The sequence below is a fragment of the Schistocerca cancellata genome, chromosome 2, assembly GCF_023864275.1.
Source record: "Schistocerca cancellata isolate TAMUIC-IGC-003103 chromosome 2, iqSchCanc2.1, whole genome shotgun sequence".
Lineage (NCBI taxonomy): Eukaryota > Metazoa > Arthropoda > Insecta > Orthoptera > Acrididae > Schistocerca > Schistocerca cancellata.
The window spans coordinates 991496093-991512605 of NC_064627.1; the positions used below are offsets into that span (position 1 = coordinate 991496093).

The 16513-nt window shown below is 40.4% G+C and overlaps 1 protein-coding gene across 3 annotated transcripts in view; it reads right to left on the bottom strand.

Moving 5' to 3' along the window:
- Positions 1-16513, bottom strand: part of LOC126162967 (coiled-coil domain-containing protein 39) — a 485180-nt gene that overhangs the window by 334170 nt on the left and 134497 nt on the right. For all 3 annotated transcript variants that reach the window (XR_007535141.1, XM_049919812.1, XM_049919811.1), the window contains one exon: positions 12968-13114. Coding sequence is in view for 2 of the 3 variants with exons in the window: in XM_049919811.1 (XP_049775768.1) it covers positions 12968-13114 (147 nt within the window). In the remaining variant the exon portion in view is untranslated. The remainder of the gene's footprint in view (positions 1-12967; positions 13115-16513) is intronic.

A 16513-nucleotide genomic window follows, 5' to 3' on the forward strand; every position in this document is an offset into this window, starting at 1 on the left:
TACAGAAAGAGAAAAGAGTTTAAAATTATGTACTTGAGAGATGTGAAAGAGGAAAAAGAGATCTTGAAAATTTGCAAAGACATCCGCATGTATCAAAATCATGATCAAAATTGGAAATTGGTTAAGAGCATGTTGGGTAAGAAAGGAGGAGAAAAGACAGAACAGTATTATAAGCCCACACAAGGGTATGGTATTCAGGAGACATAAGACTGACTCAGAAAACTGGAAATTATGTTGGTTGGTCAGAACAGTGTACTGATACTTTAATTACTTATACACATGAGATCAACAAAATGCACACAAAAGATTCAGGAAAGCATATATTTTCACAACATAGGGAGAAGAGTCAAGGAGAAGATTGCCAACTGTGACAGATGTCAAAGAGCGATGGTAAGTAGTCAAACAAATAGAGGCCAAATACAAAACATATTGCCTAATAGTAACCTAGATCTCGTGTCTGTGGATGTTTAAGGACCTTTACCTAAAGTCAAAGAATGTAGTTTGTTATGTTTTTGTGTTGGTTGATGTATTTTCAAAGTTCAATAATCTCTAAGTTTGAAAACACATATTTTCATCAGGTGGGTATTCCTAAAACAATTTTATCTGATGATGGTTTTCAGTTTACATCACAAGCTTGGGAAGATTTTGTTGATAATGCAAAAATAAGGCATATTCTAACATCGGTGTACCATCGTGCAGAAAGATATATGAGACAGATTGGTAGAACATACTGTAGTAAGAATGATACCAGTTTGATAGATTATGTCAGTGATTTTGAGGATATTATGAACAGTTTACAACATTCTTCAACAGGTTTTTCACCATTTGAAATCATGTTTAATCGCATACCAGCTAACTATACATATATCAGGATATGGCATTCAAATTTTCAGATCTGTGGAACATACTATCACAGGACAAATAATACAAAATCAAAACTATAACATTACACCACTAAGCTATAGAAATAATTACAAAGATGAGGTAAATTACTAGAATTACAAAATTTTAAGTTAAGATCTATACAGTCAAACCTTCAAAGTCTTCAAAAGAGAAGAGAAAAAATTTCATAGCCTAAGTGTGCGACAAGTTAGCCGACTTGAAAAACTCACAACGGCGAGAACAGACCAGAAGTAGGAATCAGTCAGCCACATAAACCATAGTAGTTATGGATATGTTGACTCATTAAGTCGGTGTGATATAAAAGAATGGAATAAAATAAAAAGATATTCATAGCAACAGGAAACTCTTCATCAGTTATTCAGTTCAACAAGAACCCGCAATGTTATATAAATTACAGCCTCAAGAATGTACCCTAGACGCAAGACTTGGAGCCAACAACTATGAGATAATGAAGATAAGTAAAAGTTTTCTTTTGTATATCTTACACCTCTCGAAGCTTTTGAAAATAATGAACAGACTAAGAAATTTTAATAGTGATTTGTGGCAGAGAAAGATTACAGCTTCAACACACTTTTTCCAATAATTTCACAAGTTTTTTGATTCTGTCAGAGAAGTTTTTAGTTGCACCTGTAACCAATTTTGCACGGCGTCAATGACTTCTGCTTCAGCTGCAAATCTTCTTCTTCTGAGCACCTCCTGCAAATGTTTGGACCATACGGAAATCATTAGGAGCCAGGTCTGGACTGTGTGGCAGGTCTGCCAACAATTCAAATCCCAACTCCTTTATTATTTCAGCCATCAATGTCTGCATCTGATTGCAGGTTTCAGTTTAGTTAGCAACACATCACAATAGCCCTCACTGTTCACAGTTTCGACTCTTGCGGTGAGATGAATAACTACTAGACCTTCTACGTCCCAGAATAGTGTTAGTATAATCTTACAGCTGACGGTTGATGTTTAAATTTCTTAACTTGTGATGATGATGGGGGTTTCCAAACTATGCTCGCAGCCTTACTTTGTGGTTCATGATGATGCACCCATGTTTCGTCTACAGTAATGATTCAAAAAAAAGAGAAAGGGAAGAAGAAGAAGAAGAAGAAGAAGAAAGAAATCCTGCCTCACGATGATAACAGGTGAAATGTTTATGAGAAATGTCCATCCATTGTGCCTTTTCTGGGCTGGTAATTCTTTTGGTACCCACCTTGCACATATTTTCCAAAAATTTAGCCTGTTAAGATGGAATAAACTGAACCATGACTTATACACAAGTATTGGTGATTTTGTCCACTGTGATTCACCTGTTTTTCATCACCATACCCTCAATGACTCCCATATTGTCCTCAGTTGTTGCCATCAATGACCTGCCCAATCTTTCCTTGTCACATAAAGAAGTTCTTCATGTTTGAAGTACTCTATCCATTCTTAGATCTTATTTCAGGATAAACAGCTATCACCATACAGCACTTCCATTCGACAAATAATTTCCGCAAACAGAAAGCAAATCACTGTCCTCATTTCCTCCTTTGTGCAGCTGCCTTGCTTCATGGTTTGTTACAATACGACGACTAACACGGGAATAAAAGTGACATGTTGTACAGAATTGTTGCAGATGAGTATACTTCAGCCCTGGATACTAGCAGCGTTACCTAGCCCTATGGCAAGAAATTACAGAAATCTCTTTACTTTTTGACTTCACCTCATATATTGTTAGACAACTTACATGTTAGAATGTCAATGTATGTGACCCACTTTACAACGACTATGCCGAAAGTTTTTAGCAGCCGGTAAACCATAAGGCGGAGGACAATGGGGTTGTTTTCATTCGAAAGAGCGATGCTTTTTTACCTTGGGACGTGTGCGCGCAGCCCCTGGCTAGCAGTGATCCCCCCACAGTGCGGTAAGAAAGCACAGGCAGTGCTGAGTCAGAGACGGTGCAGGATGGAGCTGTCGCGCCGCGACTTTCGCGCCATGATTTTTTAAGATTACAAAAATGGTTTAAGTGCCGAAGAATGCCATTCTTCTTCGCTGCGTATTTTTGGTGAGGCTTCCCCTTATAGGGCCACAGTTGAAAATTGGTTTCGCGAGTTTTCGAGGGGTCTGCAGTAAATTGAAGATGAACCTCGTCCCGGTCGGCTGGCAACAGCTGTGACTCCTGAAAACATTGATGCTGTGAGGAAAATGATCAAAGAAGATCCACATCTTACATTTTGCGACATTGAAGGGACCCTAAATATTGGATCAACAGCAGCACAGACCATCATTCATAGTCACTTAGGCCTTAGTAAGAGATGTGCCCGTTGGGTGCCACATTCCCTGACAGAAAGCCAAAAGGAGACGAGAGTGGACTGCTGTTGTTTCATGCTCGAAAAATTCAATTGAGGGAAGTCCCAAGACACCTACAATATCATCACAGGTGATGAAACGTGGGTATACCATTTTGAACCTGAAACAAAGAGACAGTCTTCTGTGCGGTGCTTTACAGGGGAGGAACCACCCACAAAAGTTCGACAAAGTCGGAGCTCTGGAAAAAAGATGAAAAGGTGGTAGCAACTTTTTCACAAAGATCGGGCATCTCACCTCTGTGACATTGGACACACGTCGTACAGTTAATGCTGAATGGTACGTGAACGATTGTCTTCCAAACGTCATCGCCACATGGAAGTCACAGCATCCAAAGTCCAAGAGTGGGCACCTTCTGATGCATCATGACAATGCATTTGCGCACAGGGCTGCCAGAACGATGGACTTTCTGGAGAAGGAAAAAGTGTGAGTGTTACCTCATCCCCCCTATTCACCTGATCTGGCCCCCGTGACTTATTTCTGTTCCATAAGACTAAGGAAAAATTTCGAGGGCAGCGGTTTTCATCAGATGAAGAGGCCATTGCAGCGTACGAGGGTGCACTAAGTGACATCCCAAAAGAAGCTCGGACTGACACATTTTCTAAGTGGTTTCAGATAATGGAAAAAAATGCATACATGCTAATGGAGAGTTTTTTGAAAAGTTGTAAATGTTTTTTTGCAAATAAATTTTTTTTCACACATTCTGATAAAAACTTTCAGCATAGCCCTTGTATATTCCTTTGAATTGTTAAACCGAGGAACTGTACACTAAACTCTTTTTTTTTTTCCTAATTCACTGCCTATGTATAGTTTAATTTCATCATTAAAACTACTGTTGTTGAAGAGACACATTTTACTGGTGCTTACATTTAAGTGGCTTTCATTAAAGTACTGAACAATTTCTTTTGTCACATTATTACAACTGGTCTCTAGTTCATTAAATGATTTCTTTTTACACATGATGGACTTATCACCCCTGTACAGAACTACATTCAAACTTTCGGAGCAATATTTTATGCAATTTACATAAATGGAAATCAGAAGAAGACCCAATTCCAGTCCTTGGGGCACTTCATATTTCATATTAGTGATTCCATATTTGTGCACACCACATTCAGTTTTAAGCAGTACAAACTGTTCTCAGTTACTCATGTAAGACTTTATTAGGTCACAATCAGTGCCTCTGATGGCAATATTCCAAAGCTTTCTCAAGGTTGAGGTATATACCTGCAAGATGTTGCTTGTTCCCAATGCCACTTATTACTTCTTCAGTTAACTGAGCAGCTGCTGTGCTAGTTGATTTAGATTTTAAGAATCCATTTTGATTTTAAAAACATTAGGTTACGCTTGTTGAGAAAGTTGATAATTCTGTTATATATGACTTTTTCAACTGGAAAAGATAGGAGGTATTGAGATTGGTCTGTATTTTTCAGTTTTCTATTTGTCACTTTTTTTAAGGATCGATGTTACCTGGGCTATTTTTAGTCTGTCTGGAAGGTGCCTGATTCTGTTGTTGTTGTTGTTGTTGTTGTTGTTGTTGTTGTGGTCTTCAGTCCTGAGACTGGTTTGATGTAGCTCTCCATGCCTGATTCCATTAGGCCTATATTATTTACTGCTACAGACACATTTTGTCCACACACTTGTAGTACATTACTACTGAGGTCTCCATGCCTTGCAGAACAGGAAGATTTTAAAGAGCTAATGATGTCCATCACTTCTTTGCAGTTTGTGGGACCTAGATATATGCTATGATCATGTGGATTGCCTTTACATTACACTGCAGGTTATTATGTTTGTCATTGAAAGCTTCCTCTACTGAAGAAAAGAACCTGCACACAGCTTGTGGTATGTACACGAATAATAGAGGCAAAAAGACTATCAGTAAATTAACTGCCGAGGAAATTAGGTCAACTTCTCTACAAAGCAGTGTATGTAACTGCATTGCCATGGAATGGCACGATCCACAAAATCAGGATCTGCCACACGAACAGCCACTGCAGGCAAACCAGGAAAACTTGTAAAGCTTGCTAACTTGTATGGCCCAGCAGGTGAAAGTCAGATTTAATGTAACACATCAGAAGTCTGGTAGTCTTTAAAACTAAGCACAATGCTCTGGATATCTTTACATGTGTTGATAGACCTGACATCTTAGTCATAACAGAGCATTGGTATACTGAAAACATAATTAACATTAGTCTCCATGAAATTTTGTTCCACCTTTAGAAGGAAAAACAAGACTGGACGGCAGTGTATCAATCTTCACTGCTACAGCAAGTGATGTCAGTGTTATTGCATAGAAGGGGTCACAGAATTTGTTGTGGTAAATCTAAAATAGGGTAAAAAAATCATAGCAATTATTGGTGAGTACAGGCCACTATGGGTATGTATTGATACCTTTTTCAAAAATCTATCTGACTTGCTGATCATCATCATCATCATCATCATCATCATCATCATCATCATCATCATTTAAGACTGATTATGCCTTTCAGCGTTCAGTCTGGAGCATAGCCCCCCTTATACAGTTCCTCCATGATCCCCTATTCAGTGCTAACATTGGTGCCTCTTCTGATGTTAAACCTATTACTTCAAAATCATTCTTAACCAAATCCAGGTACCTTCTCCTCCGTCTGCCCCGACTCCCCCTACCCTCTACTGCTGAATCCATGAGTCTCTTGGGTAACCTTGCTTCTCCCATGCGCGTAACATGACCCCACCATCTAAGCCTGTTCACCCTGACTGCTACATCTATAGAGTTCATTCCCAGTTTTTCTTTGATTTCCTCATTGTGGACACCCTCCTGCCATTGTTCCCATCTACTAGTACCTGCAATCATCCTAGCTACTTTCAAATCCGTAACCTCAACCTTGTTGATAAGGTAACCTGAATCCACCCAGCTTTCGCTCCCATACAACAAAGTTGGTCGAAAGATTGAACGGTGCACAGATAACTTGGTCTTGGTACTGACTTCCTTCTTGCAGAAGAGAGTAGATCGTAGCTGAGCACTCACTGCATTAGCTTTGCTACACCTCGCTTCCAGTTCTTTCACTATGTTGCCATCCTGTGAGAATATGCATCCTAAGTACTTGAAACCGTCCACCTGTTCTAACTTTGTTCCTCCTATTTGGCACTCAATCCGTTTATATTTCTTTCCCACTGACATTACTTTCGTTTTGGAGATGCTAATCTTCATACCATAGTCCTTACATTTCTGATCTAGCTCTGAAATATTACTTTGCAAACTTTCAATCGAATCTGCCATCACAACTAAGTCATCCGCATATGCAAGACTGCTTATTTTGTGTTCACATATCTTAATCTCACCCAGCCAGTCCATTGTTTTCAACATATGATCCATAAATAATATGAACAACAGTGGAGACAGGTTGCAGTCTTGTCTTACCCCTGAAACTACTCTGAACCATGAACTCAATTTACCGTCAACTCTAACTGCTGCCTGACTATCCATGTAAAGACATTTAATTGCTTGCAAAAGTTTGCCTCCTATTCCATAATCTTGTTGAACAGACAATAACTTTCTCCTAGGAACCCGGTCATATGCCTTTTCTAGATCTATAAAGCATAGATACAATTCCCTGTTCCACTCATAACACTTCTCCATTATTTGCCGTAAGCTAAAGATCTGGTCCTGACAACCTCTAAGAGGCCTAAACTCACACTGATTTTCATCCAATTGGTCCTCAACTAATACTCGCACTTTCCTTTCAACAATACCTGAGAAGATTTTACCCTCAACGCTGATTAAAGAGATACCTTTGTGCTGATTTTTTCATAAAAATATTGTAATAACAGTGGTATAAATATAGACTTATTAACCAATGATGCCACATTCTCCAAAAAGCTACACCTCCTGCTAAATGAATTGACCCCACTTATCCATGAGCCAACTAAGAAACTGGCAACAGCAAAACATATCTGGATAACACAATAACAAACATGACCCATCTTTCCTACAGTACATCTGTTCTAAGACGAGCCATCTCTGATCACCATGCAGTACAACTTCAGTTGGGGGCAAATGAGATGCCTCTTGTCACTAAAAAGAAACTATGTAAGCACAAGAATTATGCATAATGATAACATCAAGTGACTGAACTGCATGTTAGCACACATACTATGGTTTGAGAATAATAGTTTTCACTATGATAACTTTGCTACTGACTTCTAGTACTGTTTTGATGTCACATGCCCTGTTGAGCCACAAAAGTTAAACAAACAAAAAATATAAACAAAAGTATCTGAATAAATAATGATGTCATTGAAGCAAAGGAAAAATTAAAACTACTCGATAGTGCAGTGTTGACTAACATAGAAAATCTCAAGCTAAAGGAGGTCTTCAGTATTTATTGAGAATCCTACAAAGATTTATTAATTCAGACCAGAAGCAGCTATGTAGCAAACATGTTTTAGGCTTCACACAATGTTTATACTGGTGTCTGTGGAGTAGTTAAGTTAATCACTAACAATATATTCTCTTATGTTATTTAAAACAGTCCGATGATGTTCAGTCTCATATTGATTCAGCACATGCAGAAATCTTATGGTTTATAGTCAAGCCAGGTTTGAAGTGAATTTTCATGTGGAAAGGAATTTTCTTGACAGTTGTTGAATAAGAATGGGAAAGGGCGCAAGATCAGAAGAATGAGTGTGTGACAGATGACTGCCACACCAAACTAATGAATGGCTTTTCTTGTAAAATCAGCAGAGTGCAGAAGATGTTATCATGCAGAAGCAAATCTTGACACAGTTTTGTTGGTCATTTTTCCTACTCTGCAACGAAAAAGCATCTCAGCTGTTTGCAACAAATGCCAGCTTCAATGGACATACCCCTGGGGCGATGCAAACAATTATCTGTTCACTCTCCTCTTTGCTCAAGGAGACGTGTTTTGTTAGGTCTCATAATATACAGGCATAGAAACTTGTCACCAGCAACAATATTGCATAAGAATGCTCAACGAATGAACTGAGGATCTTCAAGCAAAAATGCAGTAACAGCAACTACTTTGATATTTGTTGCTTCAAATTAGAATATGAAGTACTCCTACACCTGACTTCTGAACCTTGCCTGTTGAATGCAAATGTTACACAAGGTTAAATAGTCGCAATTCATCACATACACTCCTGGAAATTGAAATAAGAACACCGTGAATTCATTGTCCCAGGAAGGGGAAACTTTATTGACACATTCCTGGGGTCAGATACATCACATGATCACACTGACAGAACCACAGGCACATAGACACAGGCAACAGAGCATGCACAATGTCGGCACTAGTACAGTGTATATCCACCTTTCGCAGCAATGCAGGCTGCTATTCTCCCATGGAGACGATCGTAGAGATGCTGGATGTAGTCCTGTGGAACGGCTTGCCATGCCATTTCCACCTGGCGCCTCAGTTGGACCAGCGTTCGTGCTGGACGTGCAGACCGCGTGAGACGACGCTTCATCCAGTCCCAAACATGCTCAATGGGGGACAGATCCGGAGATCTTGCTGGCCAGGGTAGTTGACTTACACCTTCTAAAGCACGTTGGGTGGCACGGGATACATGCGGACATGCATTGTCTTGTTGGAACAGCAAGTTCCCTTGCCGGTCTAGGAATGGTAGAACGACGGGTTCGATGACGGTTTGGATGTACCGTGCACTATTCAGTGTCCCCTCCACGATCACCAGTGGTGTACGGCCAGTGTAGGAGATCGCTCCCCACACCATGATGCCGGGTGTTGGCCCTGTGTGCCTCGGTCGTATGCAGTCCTGATTGTGGCGCTCACCTGCACGGCGCCAAACACGCATACGACCATCATTGGCACCAAGGCAGATGCGACTCTCATCGCTGAAGACGACAAGTCTCCATTCGTCCCTCCATTCACGCCTGTCGCGACACCACTGGAGGCGGGCTGCACGATATTGGGGCGTGAGCGGAAGACGGCCTAACGGTGTGCGGGACCGTAGCCCAGATTCATGGAGACGGTTGCGAATGGTCCTCGCCGATACCCCAGGAGCAACAGTGTCCCTAATTTGCTGGGAAGTGGCGGTGCGGTCCCCTACGGCACTGCGTAGGATCCTACGGTCTTGGCGTGCATCCGTGCGTCGCTGCGGTCCGGTCCCAGGTCGATGGGCACATGCACCTTCCACCGACCACTGGCGACGACATCGATGTACTGTGGAGACCTCACGCCCCACGTGTTGAGCAATTCGGCGGTACGTCCACCCGGCCTCCCGCATGCCCACTATACGCCCTCGCTCAAAGTCCGTCAACTGCACATACGGTTCACGTCCACGCTGTCGCGGCATGCTACCAGTGTTAAAGACTGCAATGGAGCTCCGTATGCCACGGCAAACTGGCTGACACTGACGGCGGCGGTGCACAAATGCTGCGCAGCTAGCGCCATTCGACGGCCAACACCACGGTTCCTGGTGTGTCCGCTGTGCCGTGCGTGTGATCATTGCTTGTACAGCCCTCTCGCAGTGCCCGGAGCAAGTATGGTGGGTCTGACACACCGGTGTCAATGTGTTCTTTTTTCCATTTCCGGGAGTGTATATCAATTATCAAGACTTCCTGAATGTGGAAAATCATTTATGCCAGAATGGTCTTCCTTGGAACAAGAAAATCTTTTTCTCTCTTGAATGTCTGATGTCACTTGTCCTCCTGTATCTTGACCCTCCTCTTAAACCCAAAGCAAACAGTGGGCCACAAATATTAGACCTTTCTTTATAACACTTTAACACCATTCGTAAGATACAAGTATGCAAAATCCAATGCATACAAGGTGTGATCAAAAAATACAATGAACAATTTTATTAAAAACAAAGTAATAAGCTTACACGGAATTTGATACGATCTCCTTCAAAGTATTGTCCTTGGCTGGCAATGTCAGTCCAATGGCTGTAAGCATTTCTGGAAAATTTCTTTTGGAAGGACATTCTGCTGTTCTGTCATGGCTCTCCCAGTATCAGAAATGGTGTCAAAATGTTTCCCTTTAAGCACTACTTTCATTTTTCAGAAGAACCAGAAGTTGCATGTTATTAAACTCTGGTGAGTAAGGCAGATGTGGACAGACAGGAACACTTTGTCTGGCCAAAAACTCACTAACCAAAAGTGAGGTATGGCACGACACATTGTCATGATGAAGAAGGAAGCCACTGCTCCATTTTCCTGGTCTCTTTCTTTGTACACCATTTCACAAATGTTGCAGTACATCCTTGTGAAATTCAGTATTTGCAGTTGTTTCCCTTGCAATGAACGCTGATCACAATATGCCCTCAACATTGGCAGAGGGGGGGGGGATGGGAACAATGAGCTTGACTTTGATATTTGATTTTGACTGATATGCCTTTTTATGGTGAGGAGATTCACTGGTTTTCTATTGGGAAATCTGAAAATTCATCTCAGGGTCATACCCATAGACCCAAGTTTCACCTCCAGTTACACTTTTGGATACAAAGTCTGGATCTGAATGAAGATGATCCTTCAACTCCACGCAAACGGACACATGATTTTCCTTCATCTGCGAACAAATTTTGCACTCACTTGTCTCACTTACAAGTTATCATTTAAAATGCTTTGCACAGACCCATACAAGATGCCAAGTACTTCAGTAAGCTCTTGAATAGTTACTCACCTGTTTGAACAAGCAATTTTTGCCACTTTTTGCATGTCTTCTTCTGTTTCTGAGGTTAATGGGTGTCTCAAATGTTGCATGTCTTCTACCAAATCACTTCCACATTTAAATTGCTCATACCACTTGTAAACAGTCTTCAGAGTTATGTTACCATCATACTAATTTCAACATTTCATAAGTTTCTTTTGGCACGTTTTTGTAACTTGAAACAGAACTTAATGTTCACAGTTTGTTCAAAATCCTTGATGTGCAACAGACATGGTAAACACCACCTCACTCTAGCATATCTCGATGCTCACTGACAAGTCAGAATGAGTTCCAACTTGATGCTGCTTGTCTCAACAGTTCAGACTACCAGACAGTCATTTTTTTGTGGAAAATCAAACTACAATAAGTGTGCCAAAGCAACTGTTAAGACACTGACTGTACATTCAGGAGGATGGAGCTGCTCTGTCCAGCTATCTTGATTTTGTTTTTCTGTGGTTTTCTTAGACTGCCATTGCATATACTGGAACTGTTCCTTAACCAAGGACACAGCGGACCACCTGTCCAGTCCTCATAGGCTACCCGTTCTATTCTATTAAGGTATGTTATGTACATAGTGTGTTGCATATTTTGGCCTATTGATTTGCACCGTATTACCTTGACAGATCCTATATCATTGTGAGATGATCCTTGGGTAAATAAAGCTAAATAAAATAAATAAATAAACAGTTTTATGCTTGCCAATGCCAAAGTAGATACGTGCCCAAGGTGGGCCATGTCGCGATCACTTGAGCAGGGCCCGCTGGTGTCAGGCAGCCAGTTGCTGGCAGCAGGTGCCTGCTGCACGGCAAGGAAACTCTCAAGCAAAAACTGTTCTGGTTGTGACAAACTCATGAGCTCTTTTGCAGGAATGTTTCTGGAAAGTTCTGCTATTACTAGAGGGTTAGACGGTAAAGTAAATTGTCTTTGAGGTTCCGTATTAATACCTTCAGAAGACTGACGGAATGTGGTTTAAAAAAAGTAAGGAAGGAATAGACTCGAACTTGTGACTTAGTGTCCACATTGTGTGACATTTATGGCTGTACCAAGAGAAGATACAGTATTTTACCAGCTTCAGCAGAAGACAATACTTCCTGAAGAAACCTCCATATTGTACTTTGTTGCCAAATCATTCAGCTGGCTGGACTCAAGAAATATGAGGGAAGGCCAATTTTATTGGTAACTTAAGTGAACAACTTATACTGAAGATTCTGCGTTGAGTCAGGTTTTATGCCACAGATAGTACATTGCATCAGTTAAACTTCACTGAATTTCGTACATGGAATCTAAATAAAAAAACAAAATGAAATGAATTATTATATCCCAATTTAATTATTGATTATAATCAAAAGAACTGAGCATGATTTAATTTTGCAGAAGTTCAGTTTTTCTGGAGAAAGGATGCACTGAGCAATTAATGCACTTTTACAATAGTTTCAGTCAGTCTAATTAAAATCATGCACATGAAGAAAACCCTACAATCTTTCATCCAGGAAGTGTGGCTGGCAGGATCTCAAGCTGAGAAACATTGAGAAGAACTATATAATTCAACAATGTAAATTATTAACAAAGTGACTGGTAATAGTGTAATAAATTCTGTAAATTATGACTGGTACAACAAAATCTAACTAAATAATGTGAACTAATATTGCTTCTATTAAAGGACTTCACATGCAATCTCATCTCTGTAAGCCTTGTCACGAAAGTGACATAAAATTAATCTTCCAACTGAATGTGTACTAACTTGCTGCGACTCAAAATATCAAGTTGTAGTATTGTCTTGTTCATGTCACTATATTAGTTCTGTAAGAAATTTTCATTTAGAGTCATAATATCTGAAAAAGTGTGTCCAGCCACACATATTTCTGAACAGTTATCAACGAAACTACAAAATACTGAGATCTCCATAAAGAATTTTCTTAAAAGACTGAAGCAGACGAACAAATCATCTCAAATATTTCATATGAGCACATAATAAATGGCAGAGCAACGTATCTTATCCGTTTCTCTGATGGGGTTTGCATCTCATTTTGCCAAAGAAACAAGGACAAACTTACTTGCATAGAATTTATACGATCTTCTAAATCCTCGAGGTTTTTGTTAATGTCCTTCATCAAAAGTTGCAGTCTCTCATCTTCTGATTTTGCTAGCCTATATAAGTCTTCTTCTGTCTGTAACTGTCTTTGATTCGCTGTTATAAGAGCCTGAAAATCGTTCATATTTTAGAATGAATAAAAACTAAATACTCAAATTAATAAAAACAGAAAATATAGTTACAAGAATTAAATGTCTTATCATAATCTTATACATTGCAGCGAAATTTATTTGGAAACAATGCATAACAATTTCATAAAATATTTCATCCATTAAACATTCTACAAAACTCAGGTAATCTTACAATATGACATAATTCTAAATTCATACTTCTGTTGCCTTGTACTATTACAGATGCACATTGACAATAACTAACATATAAAATACTGTTTAAGGCTCTACAACAATTTCAAATAGCAGCTTAGCAAAATGATGTTGCACATATATACTTATCAACAATCATAATACTTCAGTAAGACACGTTGTGTATCCACAGGACTTGCGGACAGGCATTGAAAAAGTACCAGTGTTTTGGATTAGTCCCTCTCTGAACTTACAGGAGGACTGATGTGAATTTTAAAATTTTCTCAGCGAATTGACTGTTCAAGCAAATTTCGGGCTTGTAGCCGGTCGTCGTTCAATACTTTGCACGATATTTCAACTGGGCACCTGCCAGTCATCTTCAGGTGAGTCATCGCAGACTGGAGGACTGCCAGAGGAGTAGTGACTATGAGAAAGAGATTGAAGATGAATAATAGGATAACATTCCACAAGTTGACATGTGGACTGTCAGAAGTCAAATGTGACAAGAAAGTTAGAAATTCATAAAAGAGAAAAGAAATTTCCAAAAGGATTACATCAATGTGACACAGATTCATAAACCAGAAACAAGATTGTAAGTCATACCTAGGAGCAAACTCAGTTCACAGTTCAGTAATGATGAAGAGTAAGCCAAAGTTTATTTCTCACCAGGAAGAATCAACAAATAAGGAAAGGAAATACTTAAGTATTGAGGATATTTACATTTAAGGTTTTCTGGGGCCTTAGGGATCACGATAGTAAATAGCACTGTAGGCAATTCAGTTGCAGAGAAACTGATGTACCCAAAAAGGGAAATCACAGAAGATGGACACACAAATATAGGTAAGGGGAAAGTAACTGCGAGGAATCCTTGGGTGACGGAAGAAACACAAAATGTTCAGAAAAAGAAATGAATACTACAACAGGATAACACTTAGAAATAAAATCACTAGGAAATGGAAGGAAGCTGATGCAAAATGGCACAAGGATGACCCAGCATACAGGAATGTTACAATAATTTTCAGTCAAATTAAAAGAATAAGTGTCAACATTAAAAGTGCAAAAGGCATTCCAATGTCAAAGCAATAATATTCATCATCAGAAAGTTACCCCCCACCCAAGCATGCAGGTTTCGGTTGCAGGCAGAGACATCGACTGGAGCGGCTCGGCAACCTACCTAGAATTAGAGTCAGATAAAAAGCTGATATTTGGAAAACAAATAAAAAGGGCTCATAACAAAGGCAGTACAGCATTTAATTGCCTGTACCCACTCCTAAAGGGTGCGGGGGGGGGGGGGGGGGGCTGACAGTAGAAATGAAGCTGCGACTGTGCAGAGCTGTTATCCTCCCTACTATATTATATGGATCAGAAGTTTGGTCAATGGCGCCAGACACCCATCTGCACAAACTTCAAAATCTCCAAACCGTATCCTCCATACCACAGCAGATGCCAATAGATATACACCCAACACACACATCAAAGAATTATTAGATGAACCATCCACACTAACATAACTTTATATTAAAAGACTTCAACTTTGCCCTACCAACTAATTCACCAGCTAGGCACACAATATCCCAACACTTCAAATAATAGACCAATATCCACAATAACCAGACCATTTAGGGAATAACAGATACAGACATACCAGTCATGTATACAAACAATCACTTCGACAAAAAAATAAAGCTAACCTCAATCACTCATTTAGCTATGCTAGAAGTCAGGCAGGCAGAGCCCTGTGGTGCTTCAAATTGAAATACATATAGACAGCAGTTAGCAAAGTCAAAATGTAGAGGAGAGAGCGAATAGCTGGAGAGACTACACTGAGGACTTCTGTGAGTGCGACAAACTGCTTGATTTTGATGTTGTTGTTGTTGTTGTCTTCAGTCCAAAGACCGGTTTGATGCAGCTCTCCATGCTACTCTATCCTCTGCAAGCCTCTTCATCTCTGAGTAACTACTGAAACCTACATCCCTCTGAATCTCCTTACTGTATTCATTTCTTAGTCTGCCTCTAAAATTTTTACCCACCACACTTCCCTCCAATACTAAATTGGTGATCCCTTGGGCCTCAGAATGAGTTCTACCAACTGATCCCTTTTTCTAGTCAGGTTGTGCCACAAATCCCTCTTCTCCGCTATTCTATTCAGTACCTCTTCCCATCCCAGGGGGCTTGCCACTCTTTGGCTTTTTCCCTCCCTTGGGGAACATGTCTGGGTTGTTTTTGGAAATGTGTTCTGCTTTTTTTGTAGTCAATATCAGAATACTCCCCACTGTGCCTTTTTTCTTTCTTCATTCGCTTTCTCTTATCCTTCCTCTGCTTCAGTGTTTGAGGTTCCTCTTTTTCTTCCTCCTGTGTGCTCCTGAAGGCCAGCCTATGCATCTGACAAGTAACAGGTGACTGGGTAACACGTAATTCCCAACCCCAGGTCGACAAGTAGGGTTCACATGCACCCCTGGTACAGGCCAGTCCCAGGGAGGGTTGATTCCTCAAGCTGCTACCTTCCCAAATTACCTATTGGTCCCAGTCAGGAATTCAGGAGGTCTGACCTGAGGTGTGAACCATTACCTAAGGCAGGTGCGCCACTTTCGGAAGGGGTCCCCAGTTTGGAGGAACGCGCCATCGGAGATGCTGGCATTCATGGGGGATTTTCTCACAATGAGCCAATCAGCTTCACAGCCAATGGCTACAAAACGTAAACAGAATGAGGTTAATGATTCAAAGACCTTCCCAGCTGCACCAAGGTTCCTCGTAGTTTAACATAACAAAGACAGTGGTCAGTCCTCAACTACAAACCTATTCAGATAGGTGTTGATTCAATTGCTGGCCCTGTGCAATCTTGCTCTTGTTTATGCAATGGCACTTTGCTTTTGGAGACTACGTCTGATTTTCAAGGACAACAATTGCTTGCAGCTTCACTCCTTGATGGCTATCCTGTTTGCATTGAGGCCCATTAAACGCTGAATTATTCCTGTGGTGTTGTTTACACGAGGATGCTCAATGGTCTGACCAAAGCAGGAATCCAAACGTTCCTCTCTGACAAGGGGGTTATTGCTGTCCATCAAGTGATGAAAAAAGTAGATGCCTTCTTAGTACCCCCACGCACACTCTTTCTCAGTTTTGATAGTATGGTTCTACCATCAAAGATCAAAGCGTGTTATGAAATTATCACAGTCAGACGGTATATTCTGAACCCAGTGTGCTGC